The 25,212-nt window shown below is 33.2% G+C and overlaps 1 protein-coding gene across 4 annotated transcripts in view; it reads left to right on the forward strand.

Annotated features, from left to right (window-relative positions):
* The first annotated feature begins 4,727 nt into the window (after positions 1 to 4,727).
* LOC143232701 (kinesin-like protein KIF28) overlaps positions 4,728 to 25,212 on the forward strand; it is a 66,615-nt gene continuing 46,130 nt past the window's right edge. For 3 of the 4 annotated variants that reach the window (XM_076468444.1, XM_076468442.1, XM_076468443.1), the window contains exons 1-8: positions 4,728 to 4,931; positions 7,218 to 7,350; positions 9,031 to 9,110; positions 10,772 to 10,886; positions 13,669 to 13,780; positions 21,764 to 21,871; positions 21,980 to 22,110; positions 23,399 to 23,469. In XM_076468444.1, coding sequence (XP_076324559.1) covers positions 4,764 to 4,931; positions 7,218 to 7,350; positions 9,031 to 9,110; positions 10,772 to 10,886; positions 13,669 to 13,780; positions 21,764 to 21,871; positions 21,980 to 22,110; positions 23,399 to 23,469 — 918 coding nt within the window. In that variant the 5' untranslated portion in view covers positions 4,728 to 4,763. Of the gene's footprint in view, positions 4,932 to 6,713; positions 6,848 to 7,217; positions 7,351 to 9,030; positions 9,111 to 10,771; positions 10,887 to 13,668; positions 13,781 to 21,763; positions 21,872 to 21,979; positions 22,111 to 23,398; positions 23,470 to 25,212 lie in introns of those variants that run through there. The other variant, XM_076468445.1, reaches the window with a different exon arrangement.

Raw genomic sequence — 25,212 nt, forward strand, 5'->3', positions numbered from 1 at the left:
TTTATATATTTGCTCATTATGTAAAGAGAGAAAGGGAAAGATCACTGAATAAAATAAACAAAACTATTTCAGCTAAGTGACAAAATATTCTGGTTAATAACTTTTGGATGGCTTCCTGGTGAGTTCATGTAACACTGCTTGGGCATCAAAAATATTATATCTCTGACATAAGTTATTCCGGTAGAAGAATGGAAGTAGATGATAACCTTCTCTGAGTTTCCAAAGTGAAAAAAGCCCGAAATACAATTTTTGGGTTTGTCAGCCCAAATGTATGGTAGGATGCAGGAGATTATAACATCTGTGTGGCCACTGTTTGTCACTCAGTTTGTCAGCTATGTGGTAAAAACACCATTTTCAGTTTATTACTCTAACTGTACTGATGATACATATGAAAAGATGCACAGATACATAGCAAGAGCAATAGAAATGAGATGCTTGCTGTAGCTCTGAACTATTTGGCTATTGATGGAATAGGAGTATTTTCGTTGTTGCTTCATGAGAGCTCGTATGTCCACCACATAGACCAAATAGCCCCGTTAGGTTATTGATTGCATAAGAGTTCTTTCATTGTGGCTACATAAAAGTCAATATTACAAGCAAATATACCTAGAAGATAAGTGAAGACAAATGACTGTAAATGCTGTTAGATGTACTAATTTAAAGTCACACATCTACACAGGATATCACACAATGTAATATAAAACACAACTTTATCCAGTAAACACCACTAAGTATGCGAGAAGAATTATTATAAGCTTACACTTCAACAGAAAGGTAATGTAATTGTCCCATAAGATAATGACAAGTTATATTTTTCAGAGAGAATGGTATGACTCTGGTATACACTAACAACATCTAAACCAACTAGATCTAATAACATTTCCTTATGCTGCTGTGATTTGACCTGACAAGCTATAAAAATCACCAATCATCTTGCACTCAAAAAGTGCATAGAATATATTGATAATTGATACACTGAAATTGTTAATTATTGATTGATAAACAAGTCAAAGTTGCAAATTATGATGCTGAAGACACCGTTAGAATAATACATTCATCGGGCAGAAGAGGAAAAAAAAAATATGCTGATCTTTCTATTTACAAAAAGAGAGAGTAAAAGAAGAATCACTGAACAAATGATCTAAACCAAAGTGGAGATATCATCTTCATGTTCAATCTCAGTATAAGTGGATCATATTTTTCTGTTCTTTGTGTGATATAACCATCTGCTTATGATGTTGCTGGTGAGGAAATAAGGAGGGAGCTCAGCTGCTACTTAATATCCCAGTATCTTTCCTGTAAGCAGTTAAAGTCTTTGTACTCTCCTTTACTAATAGGTATATCTTTCTCTGCGTTTACAGAAATGACAGATGGTTTCAACACCACAGCTAAGGTTCATTGAAACAGCAGATGGAGCAAAAGGAGCCATTTCACTTATTAAACTTCTGGGGATGTGCGGTTTGTCTGTTGAAATTTCAAAAGAAATTGCAATATGTTTGAGCTATTCAAAAGGAAAACTACTGACAAGCTCCCTAGCAATTCAATTAAATCATTGAACTTTGTCAAAAAAATCAAATCAGTAACCAAAATCAGAAATGAGAGAAGTGAAAACTTCTTTTTCAAGATATTTATTCACTAAACTCATATGATCACTGCTCCAGCTCGAGCGTTTATCAGAAAAAGCCTAACACATATTAGTAGAGTCTCTATTCAGAATCTCAGTAGAAAACACATTTTAAATTTCTGGATCACAATATTATAGTTTTCACTAAATTGCTTGATGCATAGTGTAAATTTTGATCACAATCATTTAAGTTTGAATGAAATAATTATGAGTAAACAATGGAATAACAAGTACAATTTTAGCTCAGTTTTGGTATCTTGCATCAAGCCTCCTCAAGTATTCATTACTCATTGTGGGCACAGTGCAAATAAACCATTGTGTAGCTTTATGCTTAAAACTAAACAAGCAAAAATATTTCATCAGATTTTAGTGTCAACACTACTATTTTCGTTATCATACTATAACGGCACTCATGCTTATATTATACCGGAAAAACGTTTTATTACGCGATGTGCAATCCCTAACTTCGCGAACTTTTTATCCTGTGTGTATGCAGAATTGCAATATGAATAGGATTTGCAGTAGGATTTTCCTGTTTCACCTCCGTTTCCTGTCACGGAGAACTTTATTTTTCTCCTTTCTCAGGGTGCAGATATAACGTCGTGAAATATAATACGGCCCAGCATGGCCAGGTGGTTAAGGCGCTCGACTCTAATCTGAGGATCATTGTCATTTGTAAAAGATCCATTTATGCTGCTATTATTTTAAATTCTATACCTGATGATCACCATTTAGATGGCTGTGAAACTAACATAAATTATCCGTACTATTTTCCTCCTCCACGTTCCACTTCTGGTGTATCCTTGAGCAAACCAAATTAACAAGCTCTAGATATTTAAGACTGCACATCAGGTTAATTGGCAACAGACATGCCAAATGAATTACGTGCCCAAGATGTGCTCAGTTAATTGTGATATAAATTGAAGTATAAAATTCAAGTATTTGTTGTGCATGGTATTGATGTCCCTCCTGAAGCTTGGCCCGGCATGGCCAAGCGTGTTAAGACGTTCGACTCATAATCCGAGGGTCGCGGGTTCGAATCCCGGTCGCCCCAAAATGCTCGCCCTTTCAGCTGTGAGAGCGTTATAATGTGACGGTCATTCCCACTATTCGTTGGTAAAAGAGTAGCCCAACAGTTGGCGGTGGGTGGTGATGACTAGTCTTACATTGCTAAATTAGGAACGGCTAGCGCAGACAGCCCTCGAGTAGCTTTGCACGAAATTCAAAACAAACAAACGATCCAGGTCTACGACGAACAAATTAATTCTGAGTTGATATTGTCACTCATCGCTTTAACTAGCTAGCTGTTGTTTCTTGATTGGCCTCACACCAGGTACAACATGATACCTTACAGCTAAGATATTTAGTGTCCTCGTAGAAAGAATAACGTCAAAGTAATTCACTGAGATATCCCTCGAGTAGCTTTGCGCGAAATTTAAAACATTGTTTGTTTGTTTTTTTTGAATTTCGCGCAAAGCTACACGAGGACTACCTGCGCTAGCCGTCCCTAATTTAGCAGTGTAAGACTAGAGGGAAGGCAGCTAGTCATCACCACCCACCGCCAACTCTTGGGCTACTCTTTTACCAACGAATAGTGGGATTGACCATCACTTTATATCGCCCCAACGGCTGAAAAGACGAGCATGTTTGGCGCGACGGGGATGCGAACTCGCGACCCTCAGATTACGAGTCGCACGTCTTAACACGCTTGGCCATGGCGTGCCGTATTTAAAACAAACAAACTAGTGCAGATAGCCCTCGTGTAGCTTTGCGCGAAATTAAAAAAAACAAACCCTTCTGGAGCACAGTGTTTTGAAAATCACCTGGACAGAAATAAATTTGTATCTGCTTCAGGACAGATATATTCAATAATTAAAGACCACACCAGTTGTAACAAAACGATGTGAGTAATCATTTGAAGAACATATGTGCAGCAAAACAAGTATCAGATAAAGTATCACATAGTGGATTCTCACACTCTTACTGATGGTAAATGTCTTAATTCTTCATCCAGTTGTTCTTACCACATCGTCAATTTTATGATTTGTCTTAGAAGATTACATATTTTTAAATGCCATTATAAGAACTGTGCAAAGGTGATTGGGGATTCTTCTCGTTAAAGCCTACAAAAGGTTATCCAGTAGAACTATATCTACCATTATAGGTTTAGAAAAAAACACTTACTACAGAAAATAGTAATACGTCTGTCTCTATGTTCTGTTAAACAATTTTTTTGTTCTCCTTAAATTTATTCTAGTCATGTTTCAAGTAAGAAGTACTTTCTTTGTCTTTATAATGAAATCTGAGTGACCCATTTATACTAGTGTGGCATTGCTTGTATTTCATAACAACAAGAGTAATAGGGTATCGTGCACACATAACATCAGTATTGTAATTCGTACAACTCAAACAATATGAGAAAAATATATTTGTAAAATGAGCGTATGCCCTGTTCGATTAAGGTAATATTTATATCAAGGGTGGTACACAGATTTGTACAAGCCAGCATGAATTGAGATTTACGTTCCTTTATTACATATATATTAGGAATGATTACTGAAGTAGGTGATATAGGATTGTAAAATATACTAGGGTTTTGGTCTCATTTGAAATTGTGACATTATAATTCTCTCGATTCCTCTCTTAGTTTTATATATACGCGATTTCAATATACTCTAACAGCTAATTAGAGTTAATGTTGAAAATAACAGTTCATTACCAGTAAACAAAATTCCAATATGTATGAATAAAAATTTGTATTTATTTTTACGCTTATATTTGTTTGTTTTTAGTTAATCGCAAAGCTACACAATGGACTATCTCTAGACTTATGTCAGCTTCTTTTTTTGTCTTTGGTATGATTATTACATATGTTTTCTAAACAATATTTCTAGAACTTGTTGTACAGTGGTTAAATAATATTTTTATAACAACTATTACTTGCTTGTATTGATTTAGTTAACAGTATATAAAGAAAGTTAATTTAAATACGAATAGTAATTATTGTTAGTGAAATGAAATTACGTTTAGATGATCAGGCATCAATTCATTTACGATATTTTATGAGATAAAATAGTTAAATCTTAACTAAACTCACAATGCACGTGAAAAACAGCGAAATGCCAAGAGTATTGTTTCTATGGAAGATGCTACAACTTTTCTCTCTAACCCGGACACTCCAAACGAAGAACCCAAAAAATTTGCTTATGACTTTAGTTATTGGTCACACGACGGTTATATAGAACAAGACAATGGCTATTGCACTGCGAACGATAGTCATCCAAATGGTAGAAAATTTGCTGACCAAGTGAGTGTTACTCTTTTTTTTCTTTTAATGTTAGTAATCATATTAATCTGAGTTGTCCTTTCATTAGGTTTTACTTTAAAAGTTTAATAATTCTTTCAATTTTATTAAATAAAGGAAAATTTGTTTTCAACTTGTCTCTTGCCTATTCCAATCTTTACGATCGTTCTTTATCTTATTTGTTTGTTTTTTGTTTAATATCATATAGCCCACTAATAGATGGGTTGGACATGGAATTAGCATCCATCAAGTGTTTCTTTTATGGTTTTTATTAAGTTCGCATGTTCTGATCCCGAATCTTGATTTACTGCTTTGGCATCATTAAGTATTTTTATATATTCAAAATGGCGGCCAACATGGTTCCTGAAACACATATTTGCCCATCTCTTAGTTTCTATGAGATGACATAACAAACTTTGTTTGTAGATCTGGGCTTTCTATGTTCCCGATTTCAACCTTATATTATTTCACTGCATTTGGATCAGTCTTTAATCCAATATGGCGGCCACTATGGCAAAAACAATAGATTATGTCACTACCTCTGCTTAAAATTGGCATATTACTATGATTTTGATGCCTATTTCGAAGTTTTCAGGGGTGAGGAGCTCATTTAGTGATATTGAAATACAATTGAGGTGCATTTATTGCCAATATTTTTTCAAGGTTTAAGCACACTTATACCTGGTTTGATTTCATCTCTTACTTATATTATAGGGATTTGATGTTGGATATTACTCTTAACCATTTCATTTTAAAATATATTGATCACCAAAACAAAAATTAAGCGTGTAATTGTTCATAATAATCAGTTGTCAACTGCCTTGTATATACACATGTGTATCTATAAGAAACAAGCCATACTTATACCATTTTACACTAGGTGTATTTCTAGTCCTGTACTACATAATGCCAAATTAACTCATCGGTCTAGATAAAACAACAAACAGTCGCCAATGTTATAACACTCTTCCTATCTGAAATACGTAAAATAACCTTAACTATATGTTTACCACTGATTCACGATAAATGTGAAATTATAGCTTGTGTGAGGTAGAAATTAAAAGACAAAAGCTGTCATTCAGCAGTTTCCTCATTGCCAGACTCTTCTTAACTCTCGTAAGTGTGGTTTTCACTACTTTAGAACATTTGTTATTGCAGATGCTTTTGTTTTTCTATACGTGTAAAATACATTACGGGAGAGCTGATTTACTGAACCGTTACACCCAGTCCTTAAATATTGTTGTACACTTGCACATTCACAATACTTCTTTGTTTGTTTTAGAACAGAACCAAACTAGACTATCTGCTGTATTCTGTTCAATGGAAATTGAACCACAATATTAAGCGTTGTAAATCTGTAAACATACCGCTAACCCACAGAAAGATAAATCCACAGTAATCATTTAAATTATCTCGAGTGGCACTACTGGCTGGTCAACACAAAGCATAAAAGAAAGGAAGAAAGAGAGTCTTAGCCACCTTATAACGATCCTATCCAAACTCAATTAGATTAAGATCTAGATGATCTTCGTTCATTGCTAGCATCCATACATACAGCTCACATGACATTCTCTATAAAGAATTCTGTTAGAGGTGAAAGTGGTTATAACTTTTATGGTTTTTCTGGAAGTTTCCCTTAACCCTTTCCATAATTTGTCCAACAAAAGGCGGGCGTCTTTCATGCTTCAAAAACTATTTAACAATCAGAGCTCGCTAAACGGCATTAGAAATGCTTTTTGTGCTGCTCTCTATCGGTTTTATTCTGAATTATGTATCATAAACACTGGACAAAAGCATTCCTATTCTTTACTGGAGGTTGCTTTGAAATAATATAGCTCACGTATAAACATAGATATGTAACATATAAAAAAATGAACTTTTTCTTGCTCATTTAAAAAAAAAAGCCTGACATGGAAGAGGTAAATTAGGTGTCATAGACAACACCTGATATTGTAGAGTAAATATGCTTACTTTTGTAGCATACAGCTACAATAAAATTGCTGTTTTCTGATAATAGTTATTAACATTAAATGACGATTTTCAATTAACCGTTTAAAATAAGACACAAGTTTACAATCTGACGTTCTGCAAATTTTGTTTTTGATAGCCATTTAAAGTTAACTTTATCTGAGAATATTGATTTAAAAACAAATGTCAAGGGCGAAAAGTAAGTAAACAATATAACCAACAGGTTATAAATTATAATCCAACTAAACATGATGTTAGTTATTGGAGAAGTTGCATGGTTTGTAAACTTTTTCATGAAATACTGTATTTTGAATTGTAAAGGCCAGGGTATATGAAGATCTTGGAAGAAGTGTCCTGAACAATGCATGGGAAGGATATAATTCAACATTATTTGCTTATGGACAAACAGGTTCAGGAAAGTCTTACTCAGTGGTTGGATATGGTGTTAATAAAGGTAACTAAGGTATTAGATTTAAAAATTATTTCATTAGTTGTATGTTAAAATTTTAAGTTAAAGTAGTTATTAATCCTGTCAATACAACTTTTGATCGTACTTTGTTAACAAAACATTTAACAAAGTAATGAGTTACCAAACAAAACATTTTTTGTGTGTTGTTGTTGTTCTTTCCAAGGATGGAGGGGGATTTTGATCTAATGTTAGCAGATGTAAAAATTAGCAAATGAAATCTTGTTATTTTTGGTGCAAGATAAATAAATTGATACCAAAAGTATGTGTTTTGATATATTGTAAATAGTAATGTTAGTAGTAATAAATGTACAAGAGCTAACAAACTAAAAGTTGTTTGCTTCTGGCGTATTGTAAATATAATGCTGTTAAAGTTATGATTTAACAGATAAATTTTTATGTCTTTGTGCTGAATTAAGTATAGCCTTAGCTTTAAGTAACAGAAATAATATAATAAAGTGAAAAAAAACCAGCAGCACTAATTTACACAGGTTATCTATAATTTATAGTTTAAATGTTCCACTTACATCAAGCCATACCAGTTCACTTTAGTTTGTGCCCAGCATGGCCAGGTGGTTAAGTCATTTAACTCGTAGTCGGAGAGTTGTGAGTTCGAATCCCTGTCACACCAAACAGCAGTTTGGTACAGTGGGGGCATTATAATGTGACGGTCAATCCTACTATTCGTTGATAAAAGAGTAGCCCAAGTGTTGGCAGTGGGTGGTGATGACTAGCTGCCTTCCTTCTAGTCTTATATTGCTAAATTAGGGATGGCTAGTGCAGATAGCTCTCATGTAGCTTTGTGCAAAATTCAAAAAAACAAAACAAACACTTTAGTTTGTTTTACTTTCCAGTAGTAGCTCATACTTGTTATATGTAGCTTTACTTGTACAATGCAACTTCGTACCTATATAATTATAATGGTTTTTGTTACTATTACTGCTAGTTTCTAATTGGTAACTTGTTAGGGATGCTACCACATGTGACTCACTGCTGATCCTTTCAAGCATTCATCAACTTATACCAGTACATTATAACAGTCTTTTGTTTTTTATCTGTCACAGCACTACTGAACTACTGATGTATAAGCTTTATAACATAAAAGATGGAAATATGTTCGAAAATTTCAAGACACGCATATTAATTAGTTTGAGTTGATGATTATTATTATGATTTGCAACTGAAAATATATTAAAGACAGCACTGTTTAAAAATATAGATGAAATTATTATTGTTTTCATGATAATTTAAGGTAAGAACTAGTAATAGACACATGACAAGGCAGGTTCTATATGTTTATTTCAATACTGAAATTTTCATCACTTTGTATTTTTAAAGAAAGAATCACCATTGTCTTATCCATTACTTGCATTTTATGGTAAGAAAAATCTGAATAACTTTTTGTCATATCAGTTTTAAAATATTTATGAAAAGTAGATGGCTGTTTACTAAAATCTTCTTTTGACTTATTTTTAACTTAATAATTTGGTGCTACTTTACTTACAATAGATTTTTGTAACAGCCAAAGGTCTAATAACAAGTTGTCTAAACACTAAAAACATTCATGTGGATTAGTTTTGCATCAAGTAAATTGACATGGGTAAAAGCTTTAATGTTGTTATATGGCTCTTGTGTAATGAGAAATATTTTATTCTTATCATCCATCAGGTATTGTGCCTTTGTTTTGTGAAGAGATGTTTCAAGGAATTGAAGAAAAGAAAAGCAGTGGAGATCTCACAGAATTTGAGGTTACCTTCACTATGGTTTTGAGATTTATGTAACATAACAGAATACTTATAATAAATTTGTAATTTTTAAGACTGTTTTTAGTTTTTGTTTTTTCTCAAAACGTTAAGAGAATCATTTAAGTTTTTTTCTCAGAATTTTCTTTTTTTATTAGATTTTTCAAATAATCTTCAGTTGGCAAGTAGATTGATATAAAAGTGATACCTTAAGTACCAATGTTCAGACAAAAAGTAGTTGTTTGGTAGATACAGATAAGTGCATTTATTAGTTATTAATTAAATCTCCTGAACATATCTAACAGATATTTTTGTAATATTTCCCTGTCTTTTCAAAAAGTATATGTATACAATATAGGAATGTATTTACTACAGATTTTAAAAGGTTTTTTTTTACTTTGGTTAAATAACCTACTTATCAATTTAGAAGTTTTCGTTATAATTATTCTTGAGAGCATAATGTAAAAGAGTAAATAACTTGATTGATGAAAGTGGTGATCTGAAAAATTCTCAAGACACAGGATTTTTATGTATGCTTGGTAAAAATCCTGCTATTCAATATGTTTAGGTTATTCTTAAAGCTCTACTATTCAGTAATGTAGTGTTTTAGTACAGTTTGTCTATATTGTGTAAGATATCTGAATATCTTATAGAGGTTTGTAATTGGTTTTGTAATTTAATAACTGAGTTTTTAAAACATTTTAATTTATTATCATCTTCTGTTATTCAGTAGCAAGATTTGAGATAATTTCTTGCACTTGTATTGTAAGTTTTTATCCTATGGTAACAAGGATTTCTAGATTTTTTTGTATATTTATTGTCATGTTCTGCTATTCAATAACATAGGTTTCTAGATTTTCTTTTGTAGATTTATTTTTGAGTTCTGTTATTCGGCAACAAAATTTTTAAATATTTTAGTGGGTTTACGATTATTTTCTTGTATTCAATAACTATTTTCAAAACTTTTGACTATTTTATTGAGTTTACTGTAAAGTCCTGTTATTTAGTAAGAGGTATTTTTATTCACATTTAGTAAATATATTGTCAGGTTCTATTATTTAGGAACAAGTGTTTTTTTTTTATTTTTAGTAAATTAGTTGTCAGATTCTATTATTCAATAAGTAGATTACTAAACATTTTATTAGATTTATTGTCAGTATTTTATTCACTAAAAGGGGTGTAATATATTTCTGTAGATTTATTGCAGGTTCTGTTTCTCAGTAATAATTTTTAGATATTTTCAGGTTTTATGATTCAGTAACAGTTCTATTTAGATATGTTTAAAGTATTTTTTCTGTCATTTGGTAATTATAAATACAGGTTTATCATATGTTTTAGTTACATATATTGCTAGATTTTAATTAGCAACCAACTGTCCAGAAGTGCTTGCCTGTGATTATAGTTGTATGTTTTCCTACAATTAATTATTTGGTTTTGTAATTTGTTATTTTGTGAGTATTTTTAAGTAAAAAAAAAATGCGTTATGAAAATTAGGTGAGTTGAAAACAAATGTATTCCATTCTGATAGTAAACTTGATGACACAATAAAATTAACTGCATTCAGACCTAAATTATATGTATGCAGCTTCAAAAAATATATGTAGAATAGCAATTTTATAACGCTTTCTCTGTGTACAAGGTGTCTTAATAAGCATTTTGATCTATAGGTTCGCTTCAGTATGTTGGAAATCTACAATGAGGTGGCTAAAGACCTACTTGGAGCTGATGGAAATAAGAAGAAACACTTAAAAGTTAGAGAACATCCTAAAAAAGGATTCTATGGTGAGATATCCGTGGGGCTACATATACAACATTATAGTTAACTTTTTTTTCTGATACACTGCTGGCAAAAATCTTAAGGCCAATGAACATAAAGAAAAAAATATGCATTTTGTGTTGTTAGACTCAACACCTTATTTGAGTAGAGCTTCGAAAGATGAAAATAAGAAAAGGGAAAATAAAAATAAAAAACTTTTTAAGCATTTAATATGGAAAATGGGAACACTATGAAATTAGCCTAAATAATAGTTGGTCAAAAGTTTAAGACTATAGTGAAATGAAACGTTAATCGGTAAGCACGTAACGAAATTTAGTCATTTGTGTTCAAGCATTAGCGTTGTCAACAACTCCCACTGACATCTCCTGTGTTACATTGGGTAAAAACATGGCAAAGGCTAAAATGTTGACAGAGTTTGAACGTGGCAGAATTGTCGAACTCCAAAAGCAAGGTCTCTCTCAACGTACCATCGCTGGTGAGATTGGGCATAGTAAAACTGCTGGTGCAAATTTCTTAAAAGATCCTGAGGGATACGGAATGAGAATTTCAAGTGGTCGGCACAAGCAATTTTCGCCGGCGTTAAGCAGGAGGACACCAGCCAATCTTCGAAACAGTTTAAGGCTCTTGCGGACGAAGGAAGAGAAGAACAATAAGACGGCATCTACGAGATAAAGGCTTTAAAAACCATAAACGTTTTCAAAGGCCACGCCTCCTTCCACACTACGAAACAGCTCGGTTAAACTTTGCTGAGAAGCACCAAACATGGGACGTAGAAACGTGGAAGAACGTTTTGTTCTCTGATGAGAAAAACATTAACCTGGATGGTCCAGATGGCTTCCAACGTTACTGGCACGATAAAAATATCCCACTGGAAACATTTCCTACACGACACAGTGTAGGAGGTTTCATCATGATCTGGAATGCTTGCTTCTTCCATGGAACAATGGAGCTTCAGGTTATACAGGGGCGTCAAACAGCAGCTGGCTACATTGGCATGTTGGAGAGAGCATCTTTATTGACTGAAGGCCCTCGCTTCTGTGGAAATGACTGGATCTTTCAGCAGGACAATGCTGCAATCCACAATGCCCACAGGACAAAGGACTTTTTCATGGCGAATAACGTGATTCTTTTGGACCATCCAGCGTGTTCGCCCTAACTGAACCCCATTGAAAATGTTTGGGAGTAGATGGCAAGGGAAGTCTATAGAAATGGACGTCAATTCCAAACAGTGCATGGTCTTCGTGAAGCCATCTTCGCCACTTGGAATAATATTCCAGCCAGCCTTCTGCAAACGCTTATATCGACCATGCCAAAGCGAATGTTTAAAGTTATTCGCAGTGACGGCCGTGCAACTCATTACTGAGACGTCTTGTTGGCCATTTCCTACTCTGTTTAGGACTTCTTTTTGGTATGATCTTAAACTTTTGACCAGCTAGTATTTATGCTAATTTTATAATGTTCACATTTTCCCTATTAAATGCTAAAAAAGTTTTTATTTTTATTTTCCCTTTTCTTATTTTCATCTTTCGAAGCTCTGCTCAAATAAGTGGTTGAGTCTAGCAACACAAATTGCATATTTTTTTTTTTATGTTCATTGGCCTTAAGATTTTGACCAGCAGTGTTTTGCTTCTCAATAAGTTCAATGTTTAGAGTAGAAAATAATGCTTATTACTATGATTTAATTAAATATTTATTCTTATTAGTTGTGACGCACACTATTTGGGAGTTAAAAAATCTTTCATTCGCAATTCAGTTTAACAATGTTAGTCTTCTGAATTTGTTTCTTTTTATGTTGTACTTCAGCTCTCTATTTTGCTTTATATGATCTTGCAAATCATTCACTTTTACAGAATGAAACGATGTTTCAGGCTTTTGTCATTAAGTTTGTACAGCGGTAAAAAAAAAATGTTTGGTTTCAACTTCTTATTTAAATAGGTCTATATAGTCTATAGGTTTTCACAAAATATTTTTGTGAAATGTATTTGGTGAGTAATAAATGGGTACGTTACTCAGAAGGAATATTGTTCAAATTAAAAACCTACAAAAATAGTTCTGTGGCTATTTAAACTATTACTTTGAAGTCAAAGCATTTATTAGCTACAGAACTGAAGCATTTGTATGTGCATTAATGAAAAACGATTTTTTTTTGTTTTGTGCAGCATTGTGTAGTTCCAGATTTTTCTGTAGTGATGCCCCCCGGTAGCTCAGCGGTATGTCTGCGGAGTTAAAACGCTAAAAACCGAGTTTCGATACCCATGGTGGGCAAATCACAGATAGCCCATTGTGTAGCTTTGTGCTTAATTCAAAAAACAACAAACAACTGTAATGATATTAAGTTATAAAGAATAATGTCATTTCAATAATTCTACTTAGACTGTGAATTATTTAGTGGACGTATGTTTTTTTTTGCATAGTATTATTATGGAAGTAGTTTTTTTGCATAATTTATCTTGTTTGTTTTTTTAATTTCGCACAAAGATACTCGAGGGCTATCTGTGCTAGCCGTCCCTAATTTAGCAGTGTAAGACTTGAGGGAAGGCAGCTAGTCATCACCACTCACCGCCAATTCTTGGGCTACTCTCTCACCAACGAATAGTGGGATTGACCGCCACATTATAACGTCCCCACCGCTGAAAGGGCGAGCATGTTTGGCGCGACGGGGATGCAAACCCGCAACCCTCAGATTACGAGTCGCACGCCTCAACACGCTTAGCCATGCCGGGCCATTTTGCATAGTAGCATTATATATATACATACTGAATTAAATACAAATATTTGATTTTTCAGCTGAAGGCTTGCAGTCGTGTTTAGTAACAAGCTACAAGGACATTGAAGCCAAGATTGATGAAGGAACTCTTAATAGAAGTATTGCTTCAACAAACATGAATGCTACCAGCAGGTAATTAAACGTTTTCACTGTGATTTTTGTTTCAAAACTGAACGTAGTTCAATCTGGACAAAATTTTTATTTTTAATGGCATAAAGGTGTCATTTTATTTAGTTTTTGAATTTTCCATCGCATATTAGTTAGGATTTATATATTTTTAGAAAAAAAATATAAATTTTCAGTTAAGAAACATTTGCATTCCCCATTGCACAACAACAGTCTGTTACACACTGCTGCCACAGAAATTTTTGCACGTACTCTACGTCTTCAGCAAAATCCTAGCCTAACACATATTAACATGTACTAAACCAGTAATACACGTTGATTTGTGTTAATGCTATTATTATCGGACTTTAGCCTTCCACCAATATTAGAGCAGTAACCCTCATGAGTACTAGCATTTGAATAAAAACAAAGACTCGTTTTTTCTTAGCAGAGTTGTGTTCATGTGTGTTTTCTTAGGAATTAAAGGCTTCTTTTGAGCTTATTATTTAAAACTTTCATTATCATTCTTTAATTTTCTTGATTGTGAGAAATAACAATTCAAAATTTTAAACATTTGAGTAAGAATACACTGCACAACAAAGTTTTTGCTTCTTCAACACTGTTGGGTGTTCCTTATAGATGTTTGGCTGCTGATCACGAAAATCACATCCAAATTTGCCCATCACGTACCGTTTCATCGAAATCTTCAGTTTTGCTACAATGGAAAAACGATATCGGGGCAACTGGAATCTGTCAATGCTTGCTGACTACTGTTGGACACTACAATGTGAGGCACCAGACATTGAATACAAATGAAAATCAGGAGCAAAACACTTTTAATTATGTTGAACTTAATGGCATTTTATAAATATAAACACAATTAAGTACGGGAAACAGTTAACTGTCTATTTCTCAGAGTTCATACATGATGAAGCAAAACCAAAACTATATTTGTGCTTACCCACCAGGTACTTGTCAGAATCAGCAAAAACATTTCAGGAAGCAAAAGTTTTCCAAAATATTGTTGTGCAGTGATATTGATTTAAATTATCTTCAATTTGAGTTTTTCTTTTAATGATATTCATAAGTTTGGGATGTGTCTCCCATTCTGTGATAATTCTTTTTTACAATAATACTGCCTCTTGTTTTGTCCCAACATATATTTTGTTAAGTTATCTTTAATGTTGCCCCTAGGTAAATGATGTAAGCTCATGCACCATCAACATCACCAGGCCAGTTTTTATTTAAAATAAGGTATCAATTTTATGGATCATCTGGATTACAAGTTCAAGTCTACATATTTCTGGCATCTCCTAAGATTCTATCACTCCTCCACAAAAGTCACCTAATACTGAATGGTAACTGAAGGCACTCTGGTAGTTAGTAATGTCGCTACTATTGTACATCAAGTGACTGTTTCCAAATTTGTGTCAAATACAGGATTTTCAACTTTCTGCTTTAGTTATTTCAACAGAACCTTATCTGTTTTTCAACAAGTTTTATCATTGTTGTTTCTATGCCTGCTTTTTCTCTTACTTTCTTCATCCCAACAGTGTATCAGGTAATTTCACCTTTGTTCTTCACTGCTTGAAGCCTCCTCAGTTGTAAATCTGAAGGCTTATAATGCTATAAATTGGGTGTGATACCTGTGATGAGCACAGATATTCCATTGTGTTGCTTTGTGCTTAAATGAAAAAAAAACAAACAGTCACTGCCAAAATTACACAGGTATGCATCTTTTGTTTTCTCTTTCTTCAGTTCTTTTTATTTCATTATTAAAGGTTATGTTGTTGCATTAGGTTTCATTATTTAAGTCCATTCTTTCAGCTTGAGGATACTTTCATTTACTTTCTCACTCTCACTCTTCATCACTTACTTACTCAACTTCTTTACTATTCATCCATATTTCACCCTTTTTTGAAGGCCTTACATCATGATACTGTCAGTTTTACTAGGGAGACTTGCAAATATCTTTTATTCTAACTTTATCCCGATTTTCTTGTTCTTTTGTATTCCAGTTAACTTAGCTTCTTTGTTTCTGAGATTTGCATTATTAAGATGCCTTACTTTATGGCATTTGCCTTCTTCAATCTTCTCCCAGACATATATGTTACATTGTTTCTTTATGATAATCTTGAGCTGACAAAAACGGAAATTATTAACACATATAAAAGAATATGCAACTTCAGATCACATACAAAGTCAAGTGTATTACAACATGCCCTTAGAATAAGTGATTATCACTCATTTTAAGTTGTTTAAAATCATCATAATGACCAATGCTGAACAAAGTATATAATAGCCTTTTGATTCACAAGCTGAGTCCTGAAGTTAATGTACTTATTTCTTCAAAAGAACTTGATTGACCCCATTCTTCTCTTTTGTCCTCTTAGGACATTATGTCACTCATACTGTACCTTTCCAGGGAAACTGAGGAGAAATACCTTCCCTCGAGTAGGTAAGTGGTAAGTTAATTGACTTACAATGCTCAGATACATGGTTTATTTCCTACTGATAGATAGAGTGCAAATAGCTTGTTGTTTGGCTTTGTGCTAAAACATACTAATATTGAGAAACATCTGTTATCCATCAAAAGAGTTAACACAAGTATTGGCAGAAACCTGCAGACAATATATTTTGTTAAAGTGAGATTTATTTTTCTCTGGTGACTTATCCTCTTTTACTTTGAACAGTTGGGCTATGTCTCTCATCTAACTAGTTTATTCTTTGATGGGTGACAACACTATTCATATTTTTTGCATCTTTTCACATCAAGTTTGTCATCTCATAGCTTTTCTTACTTCTATCTTTTGACAACCCCTGCATGAGAGCTTGCAAGGAAAGATGTGCATTATCTCCAACACATAACTTACAATATATTGTGGTTTCCTCTATCCTGGGTTTTATCTTCCTCCAGTTGTCATTTTCAATTCATTTGTGAATTGTTGTTTGTGTATTTTTTTACAGTTCTTTCATTTCTGTTATTATAATTCAATGCGATAATAAGCCCACCAACTGGCTAGTGAAGTCTCATGAGGAATACTTCTCTCTCTCTTAGAATCTGCAGTAAGTGAAGGAATAATAGAAACTGTTTAGCTCATCTGTCTCTGCTCAGTGCTTACTGTTGAGAAATGGTTTACTGCATGACTGCTTCATCAGTGTGTGTGTGTGTGTGTGTGTATTTTCTCTCATTCTGTATTTTGCAGAAAAACAACAACACCTGGCTAATATCTGCCATTCATTTTCTTGTTAACAAATTTCACAATATATCAATGTTAGACTTTATGCAAAGGTGATGATTACTTTAGTCTGAGCTCCTCTCTAGCATTCTTCTCTTCTCACAAATTCCTTCCTCCTGTTTTATTCTAGTAAAGTAACGAAGAACCCTTGATTTCTTAGTCAAAAGAAGATGGAAAGGTAGATGTGGAGAGTTACCCACTGGGTTGGTGTAATCCCACTAGAATTGTAACCAAGAAGATACAGTTTTCATTGAAAATTAGGGTTGGAGCAGTACCTGAAAGTGTAGTACAAACAATTACACTACATTATGGATCAGCTATTTTCCTATTTAGGAAAAAATTATTTTCCTAATTTTATTAATTAGGATTAATAAATAAATCCTATTTATTTGATTCATTAGATCAAATGAATGAACCTTGTGTGCTCCTTCGGATGCAGGTGTGATATATATTTTTCCTTGCACTTGATTCTTGTATAAGACATCTCACTTAAATATTTCTCTAATATGGTATGGACTGACTTGTTGCTTTAAACACACTACACAGTCATGCCCAACCAACCATCTGAAATATAATTCAATTGAGCAATATTACATTCTGACCATTTATGTGATACTTTAGCACTGTGAAAGGTTATTTTGACAATACACTTTGCTATACCACACATATTGGGTGAAGAATACTCCTTGAGATGGATGCTGTCTCCTACCAAGTGATCACCCAGTAAGCATTATCACCCCTTATAGTAGGTAACATACATTATAATTTTGGTTTTTTTGGGCTATATTTTCAGAAAGGAGTTCATTTTTATAACTTACTTATATGCACTGGCCTTATCAGTGTGAGATTCTATCTCTTTGTTATGCAAGGAAGTGAATAAACATTTTTAAAGTTAACATTTAGTATAATTATTCTTATGATTACCTTCATGGTTATGAGCAGGGTGGATTCCACCTAACATTTAATGAAAGGGTTAATCACATAGCATGTTCTGGGCACTTTTAATCTCATAGCAGATTGTCTTTCCCACCTCAATAAGATACATTCAATGGAGTGGTCCCTCAGTCCTCTTGTTTTTTGACGGCTTTGTAATTTGTGGGGTTTTCTTCACACCAATACATTTGCCGCTACAATCACAAATTACCCCTCTTTTGGTCCCCAGTGCCTCATTTGCAGACTTTAGCTATCAGTTGACTTCAGTCAAGATTGGTCTCACAAAATGCTATAAGTTTATCTTCCTATCCGATTTCTTCATTGGCTTATTTCTGTTGTCCATATCACTCCGTGCCAGGTTCTTCTCATAGCTTCCTACTGGCCAGTTCAGTCATCACTAGAAGATCAGGTTTCTCCAGTTGCAGAGATTTACATTTAGTTCAGTTTATTCATCTTTCTTTCATGAATGTATATCAATGGAAGTAGAAAGTCTTTCACACATGGTTCCATGCTAGAGGATTTCCAGCTACTCAACTTAGCATGGCTGGTATGTGTAAATTTCTGATGTAGTTTTTTAATCACGGGTCCTTGGTTTCCTCGATTCTAGTGTTAATATATCAAGCACCTTTATCCCATACCTTTAGTCTTTGTTGTTACTGTAGACTCTTTACTTCACCAGTTCTTACCATATTAATCTGTTCTTTCTGGAATTGTTGCTCTCCCCAAAGACCTACTCTTCCAGACTGGAATGTTAATATATCCTTCATTCCTTTACTTCACCTTCATCCAAACCTCTTTCTTTGTGTTCTGTGTTTCACCTTTCCCTTAAAGTGTATTTCCTTCTCTTGGCATGTTGTCACTGACAGTCTGACTTGTTTGCCATCGACATCATACAAACATTTTATTACCATACCTCTCTTCTCCTTTATCCAGATCATCCCTTCCTCCCAAATCCTCGTTGGCTTGTGAGGGTACCTCTTCCTTTTTAATCTATTTCTTTTCCCTCTATCTCTCATATCTACCCTCATCCTCATTCTGATAGACTTCTATGTCCAGTGTGGGCCCTTTTCTGCTATACTGCTCACACAACTTACTTCTGTGGTTTTGTTCCCAGCTCTTTATCCCATGGAAATATTCATCGTCTTGAGATCTATTCTCACTAATTTGGTTCATTGCTTGATTAACTTAGCTTATTTCTCATTATTCCCTTCCCACACATTCAGAGTAACTTTTCATCAAATTCAACACTTTTCCTTTTTCCTTCTTTCTTGTCTTTGTCGCCTATTGGAGGAAATTCTGCAATCGGACACGTAGACTACATTTAACATACTAATCTTCCATTATTTACATCATATACATCGTTTTGGCTTCCTTGGGTTTTTTTCTTCCACTTGTAACTGTTCCTCAAGTTACAGTGCAACTCTAAGACTGGGTAAGTTTATATTAACACTTTCTTTTATTTCAGGGATTAGTCCTTCACACTTTTATTAGATAAATTCTTCTCTATGGCAAGTGATGCCTGGCCAGGTATTCTACAATTCAAAAGCTTAACTTTAATGCCATATTGACTTACACTTTCCGTTCCATGGCTTCAGAGTGCTTACCATTAAGATGGGATGTTTCACATTATCACTCGAAGATGAATAACCTTATGATGTTTGCTTTATAAACTTGCTTTTTATGGACCTACCACCCATAGACTTCCTGGGTCAAACAAAAGAGGTTAGCTGTTCATATCTACTGTACCTTGATTGAATAAATTGGGATGGTTTGCTTTTCAAAATAGGGTTTCAGGATCACTCAACACACTGTCTCAAGTGATGACATTCCTCCAGACTCTCCTATGCATTTTCACCCCTCTTTCTTCAAGTAGACTATAGGAATCAGTTCTAAGCTGCTGGGGTGGTCTACCATGAAAGTACCTTGCTGAATTTGTTCCACACACAAAAAAGACAATACCATTCAGTACAGAGTAAGGCAGTAGTGTTCTGCTAGTATAGATGTCTTGATGTCCTCAATATGCATTATACAATTATTACAGTATGAAACTTCGAACTGCAGTCCACCCCTTTATTGGGAGCCTTCATCCCATCCCTACATGGATATTGGTACTCTGCAGCTGTAATTTGGATTTAGAGTGAACCAATCATCATAAGTCCTCATGCATGTTCAAGGTTGTCTACCTTCCTCTCTCAGTTGTACTCCTCATGCTGTGGGTCACAGTGAAGATTAGGGGAATTCTTCCAATTATCTCTTTTTGCTATCGCTTGTGTACCTTTGTCTGAGGATTTCAATGCTTACTGGATGGTTCTGGTCAGTTTCTCTGTTGGGAAAATAGATTTTGCTTACATAGATATCCTTTCAATGCCAGATGTCAGGTTCTTGGATCAAGATATTTCTAAAATAACTTGAGTCATGCCCCAGAGTTGAAGCAGTTCTAGATTCCATCTAGTCTCTGAGATGTGTGGTAAAAATTATATGATTTTCATCATTCCCCTGCTTGGATGTCTGTTCCCATTAGCATGAGGTTTAGATGTAGTTGACTTACTGAGTATGGTCCATCATGCCCTAACCACTGTACATCATAGGACTCATCCTTTGTTTACCCACTTTTCTACTATGAAGGATTGACTTGTATATTTCTGTTTAACGGTTTAAATACTTATCCTTTCTTGATAATCTCCCACTTGGATGTGCTCCTATCCTTTTTCTTCACTCTGTATGGATGTAAGAAGAGTATATCTGGTCAGAAATGATGCAGTTCCTTTCTTCAGATCTTCCAATCTGACTCTCTCAATTGCAGAGGTATACTTTGGACACTTTTGGGGGTTATATCTGCTCTTCTCTTGCACAGGTCCCTTCCACTAATCAGTGTTGGATTCTAGCTAATATTGTGAGTGGAAGAAAATACCATATCAGAAGTTAAAATTTTCTTGTGCTGAAAATGTATTTCCAATAGATATTTCTCTTCACTCTCACTTCCCACTCTTCCTCCCCACATTTTTCTGGTGCTTTCATCTTCTGCCAAACTTCAAAGTGTAGTTTGGGAGAAGTGCAGAGAGGGATTTACATGTTTAACGTGAGTATGTTATGCTCCTATTGGTGGAGAAGTAGCATATAATGATTTACATGATAGACAAATTGAAATCACTTGATTAAACTAAGAAAGGAAGTCTTGTGGCATGCATAAAGTAAAACGTTTACATACAGGGACAGTAATGAATGAAAATAAGTAATCTTGTGACCAGAGGGAAGTACCTATCAGAAAGACATTTTCAGTGTACGAAAATTACAGCTTTGGTTTAGGACAGCTTTGCTGATCTTGTTAGCTATAGAGAAATGTTAAGATTGTTTGTCTTTTTATGATATTAAATTTTCAATATCGTTGTTTATTTTTATTGCTTAAGTACAGATTTTAACAATTCATGAACAGTGTTGCTTTTGGGTTTTCATATCATGAACTTAGCTAGGACTATGAGATTTATATTCATTAAAACTATTAACTGGTCTGTAAGTGATGTAGGTTATGTGGTCTTGTAAAGGATGATGTTTTTTTCTTATACTAAATGTAAAAGGAAACCTATTATCACTTTAAGATGCAAACTAGATATCTCCAGCTGTGTTTAACAATTTTGTAAAGGTATAAATGGTGTTAAATTTCTCAACAATCTGTAGCAATGTTTTATTTGCTTTGTTATTTTTGTAAACACTGTTTTTTGGTTTTCAATATTATTGTCTTGCCACTGTTGATAGAAATAAATTTATTTTAGTGTAATAATTATCATTATTTACATCAAAATAAAATTAATTTCATAAATATTGTATTTGAATTATTCAGCCGAGCTCATACCATTGTTGGCATTACACTAATACAGAAGGCTAAAAATGCAGCAGGACAAGAAACAGCTAAGACATCAGTGGTTAATCTTGTTGACTTGGCTGGAAGGTAAGAACTTTGAATTGTTGTCCATTTCAGGCTTTAAAAACTATCAGTTGTGCCTTTCATCTCATGCTGTTAACAATGTATTTGAACACATGTTGTTGTTTTATTCAGTGAGCGAGTAGCTAGTACTGGAGCAACAGGTGACAGATTGAAGGAGGGAGCAGCAATCAACCAGTCACTGTCTTGCTTAGGAAACTGTATTCATGCTCTTGCTGAAAAATCTTCTGGGAAAAATACAAGAGGTAAAGAAATTCACCATTTTAGGATTTGCTTCATGAATACCTTGCTATATCTGGAAGTTGCAATGTAATACAAAAAGTATTTTTTCTCATCTTGAGGCCATCCAAACATTCAACATTCTTATTTTCTATCTAAGAATTTAAACATAATAGTTTAAAGACAATTTCAAATAAAATAACTTGTACCATATAAATATTTAGTATGTACACACACTTTTTTTAGCAAGCAATTCTGATTTGAAAAAAGTTGATATGAGACTGCTCTGTGGCTGTTACATGAAACAGAAATATTTCAGAATACTTGTCCAATTTTATCAGTGGTTTGCCACAGAGAACGAAAATTTTTAAGCACAACTTGGCATTAAAGGCAGGTTTGTTTTTGAAATGAGAGAGTCAAGGTTAACTTAGGTAAGAACAATATGATTCAAACTGAGAATAAGTGATTTGCACAGTGTTTTTGTTTTTCTGAATTTTCAAAACTTATGTATACTGGATCTCAGACCAGTATACATAAGTTTTATGGTGTACTTGTGAATATAAACGAAATATATATACATTTGGGGACCAAGTATAAACATAATATAAATATAAACATTTGGGGACCAAAGCTCTGATAGCAGATTAGAATTAGGTCTGGGATATTAAATTTAAGCAATTTTGTGATATTGCATATATATATTAAAAGCAAATGAGTTAACAAATATCATTTCTTGCAGTAAAATGTGTTATTGTTCTGTCACATTTACTTTTCTTTTGATAAATAAACATTAGTGTTAAATCATAAACAACAGTTGTGCAGTTTGATCATGTTTAGCCACTTCTGAATTAAATGAAGGTTATTTGGTGATTTAGAAATTAGAAAAAGGAATTTAATTGTTTCAAATATTTATACCTTCTTTATTAATCCCTTTTTACAAATAATGTATATTTCATATTCATGTATATAATTTAATTTTTTGTAGTATTGATTAGGTTACAAATTTGTTATGATATGATTTTCGTTTTAGTAATTTTTAACTGTTTTGAGCAATACAAATATTTTATTTTCTGTGACCTGTCATACTGTTTTATACTTTAATGTGTTTTTTAATATATTTTAGTAAAGATTGTAATAAAAATAGAAAAATATAAAATTCTAGGCACTTCAAATGAAATTTGAAAATTTTACATTAAATGAAATATTTAGGTATCTATCTAATTTTTAAAAAAATGTAATATTTATATAAGCATTACATTATAATTTGTTATAGCTCAAAACACACCTCCATAAATGATATGCATATTTTTTTAGTGCCTTACCGAGATTCTGTTCTAACTCGGCTTTTAATGAATGCTCTTGGAGGGAACAGCAAAACTATAATGGTAAGGTGTAAACTTAGTTTGTGCTAATTGCTTCAAGGTCAGAATTATCACAAAAAAGTCATAGTAGGTGAGGGTCATACAAGTTTCTAAAACAAATATTAATGTTTGAGACGTAGAACAAAAATTTTTATCACACTGTTAAACCTATTTTCTAAATAACTAATAAATAAATAAATAGTTATTTCTTGATGATTTGAACACCACAAATTTTGGCTTTCCTCTAAGTGAATAATATTTATTCATTAATGTCAGGTAGAATCTTGTCACTGTTGGCCTAAATAATATTTTGTGAACCATATCAATAACATAATTCAGATCACTCAGGAACCCTCCACATTTTATAAAATATTTTCTCAAGTTAATTTGGGCAAGGCATTTCTTGTATTTTTGATTATTTACCCAAATTTTTTACATGTCATTATGTATTACAATAGGCTATCAAAGAAAGTAAAATATAAAACTGACTTTTTTTTAGCTTATTTTTTAAATATAAGCTTGATATTAAGAGAAGACTCTCCAGTGGCTCAGCAGTAGGGTGCTAGGTTTATAACATAAAAAACGAAAAAGCAGGTTTTGATACCTGTGGAGAGCACAACACAGATAGCTTACTATGTAATTTTTGTTTAACTACAAAGAACAATCTCTTAAGAAAGAGTAAAATTCCCATTCTTTCTTAATGAGAAAGTTTCAGTACATAAATACTAACTAATTTAAACGTTTAGAGCTTGAGTTCTAACAAGTTAATTTTTTAACCCTTTCCAGATAGAACATGGGTTAAATACCATGTTGTTACATTTGTTGACTTAGATTCAAAATGTTATTGATGTACTGTTTTATAAATTTATGTCATAAAGTTTGGTTATGAAATTGTAGATTTTCACGTTTTTACATTATACGTTATTTAATTTCTTAATTTAAAAGTAAATATTAAAAATTTACATCCAAACAATGACTTTTTTGTTATGTGGTATGTTGAATGCAGCACTGGTTTGAATTAGAAGTTTATGATGTCAAAATACAAAATTTATAGTTTTATATGAATTAGGAACTCAAATTACTGATACTGAAAAGCTGTAGTATAAAGTAAGAACATATTTTCTATTTGCTGCAATATTAATCATATACTGAATCAAACACAGTGACCCCACTCACCTCTTTCCATTTTTGGAAATGGCCCCCTATATACACTTACTTTTATATATGAGGTGTGAATAACCTGAATAACCGATAAAAAGCCCAGAACGTCTCCCTAGTATTTTTTTTAGCAGTTTACAAATATAAGTGACATCTCTTTCTTTTAAACCAAACCTTCTTAAGGGTAAGTTGAGTCTTTAACCTGTTCAAAATTTATTTTTCTATTTTTTAAACCCAAATACAGCTTAGTTGCTATACTTGATAAATTACAATGGAGTTTTATTGTGTCCATATAGTAATTTAGGATTTTTTTGTTATTCAACTGTGTATGTATATGTATACATTAAAAAATTCTTAAGGGTTAGCAACCTCTGACATGCAGTAACTGAGTACAAAGGTCATAAGTAGAAAAGATAACTGTTTACTTGACTAATCTGTTTGGTGTGATATAATAATAATAATTTATATACATACATAATGCATAATAATTGAAATGTGACTGTATTTTACAATATACTAGTTCACTAAAACACAGCCAAGACAGGTCATTTTGTAAAAACTAAAAGTCAGTTTTATATTCTTGGATACAGTAACATAATTGCACATGAA

The sequence above is a fragment of the Tachypleus tridentatus genome, chromosome 11, assembly GCF_004210375.1.
Source record: "Tachypleus tridentatus isolate NWPU-2018 chromosome 11, ASM421037v1, whole genome shotgun sequence".
NCBI lineage: Eukaryota > Metazoa > Arthropoda > Merostomata > Xiphosura > Limulidae > Tachypleus > Tachypleus tridentatus.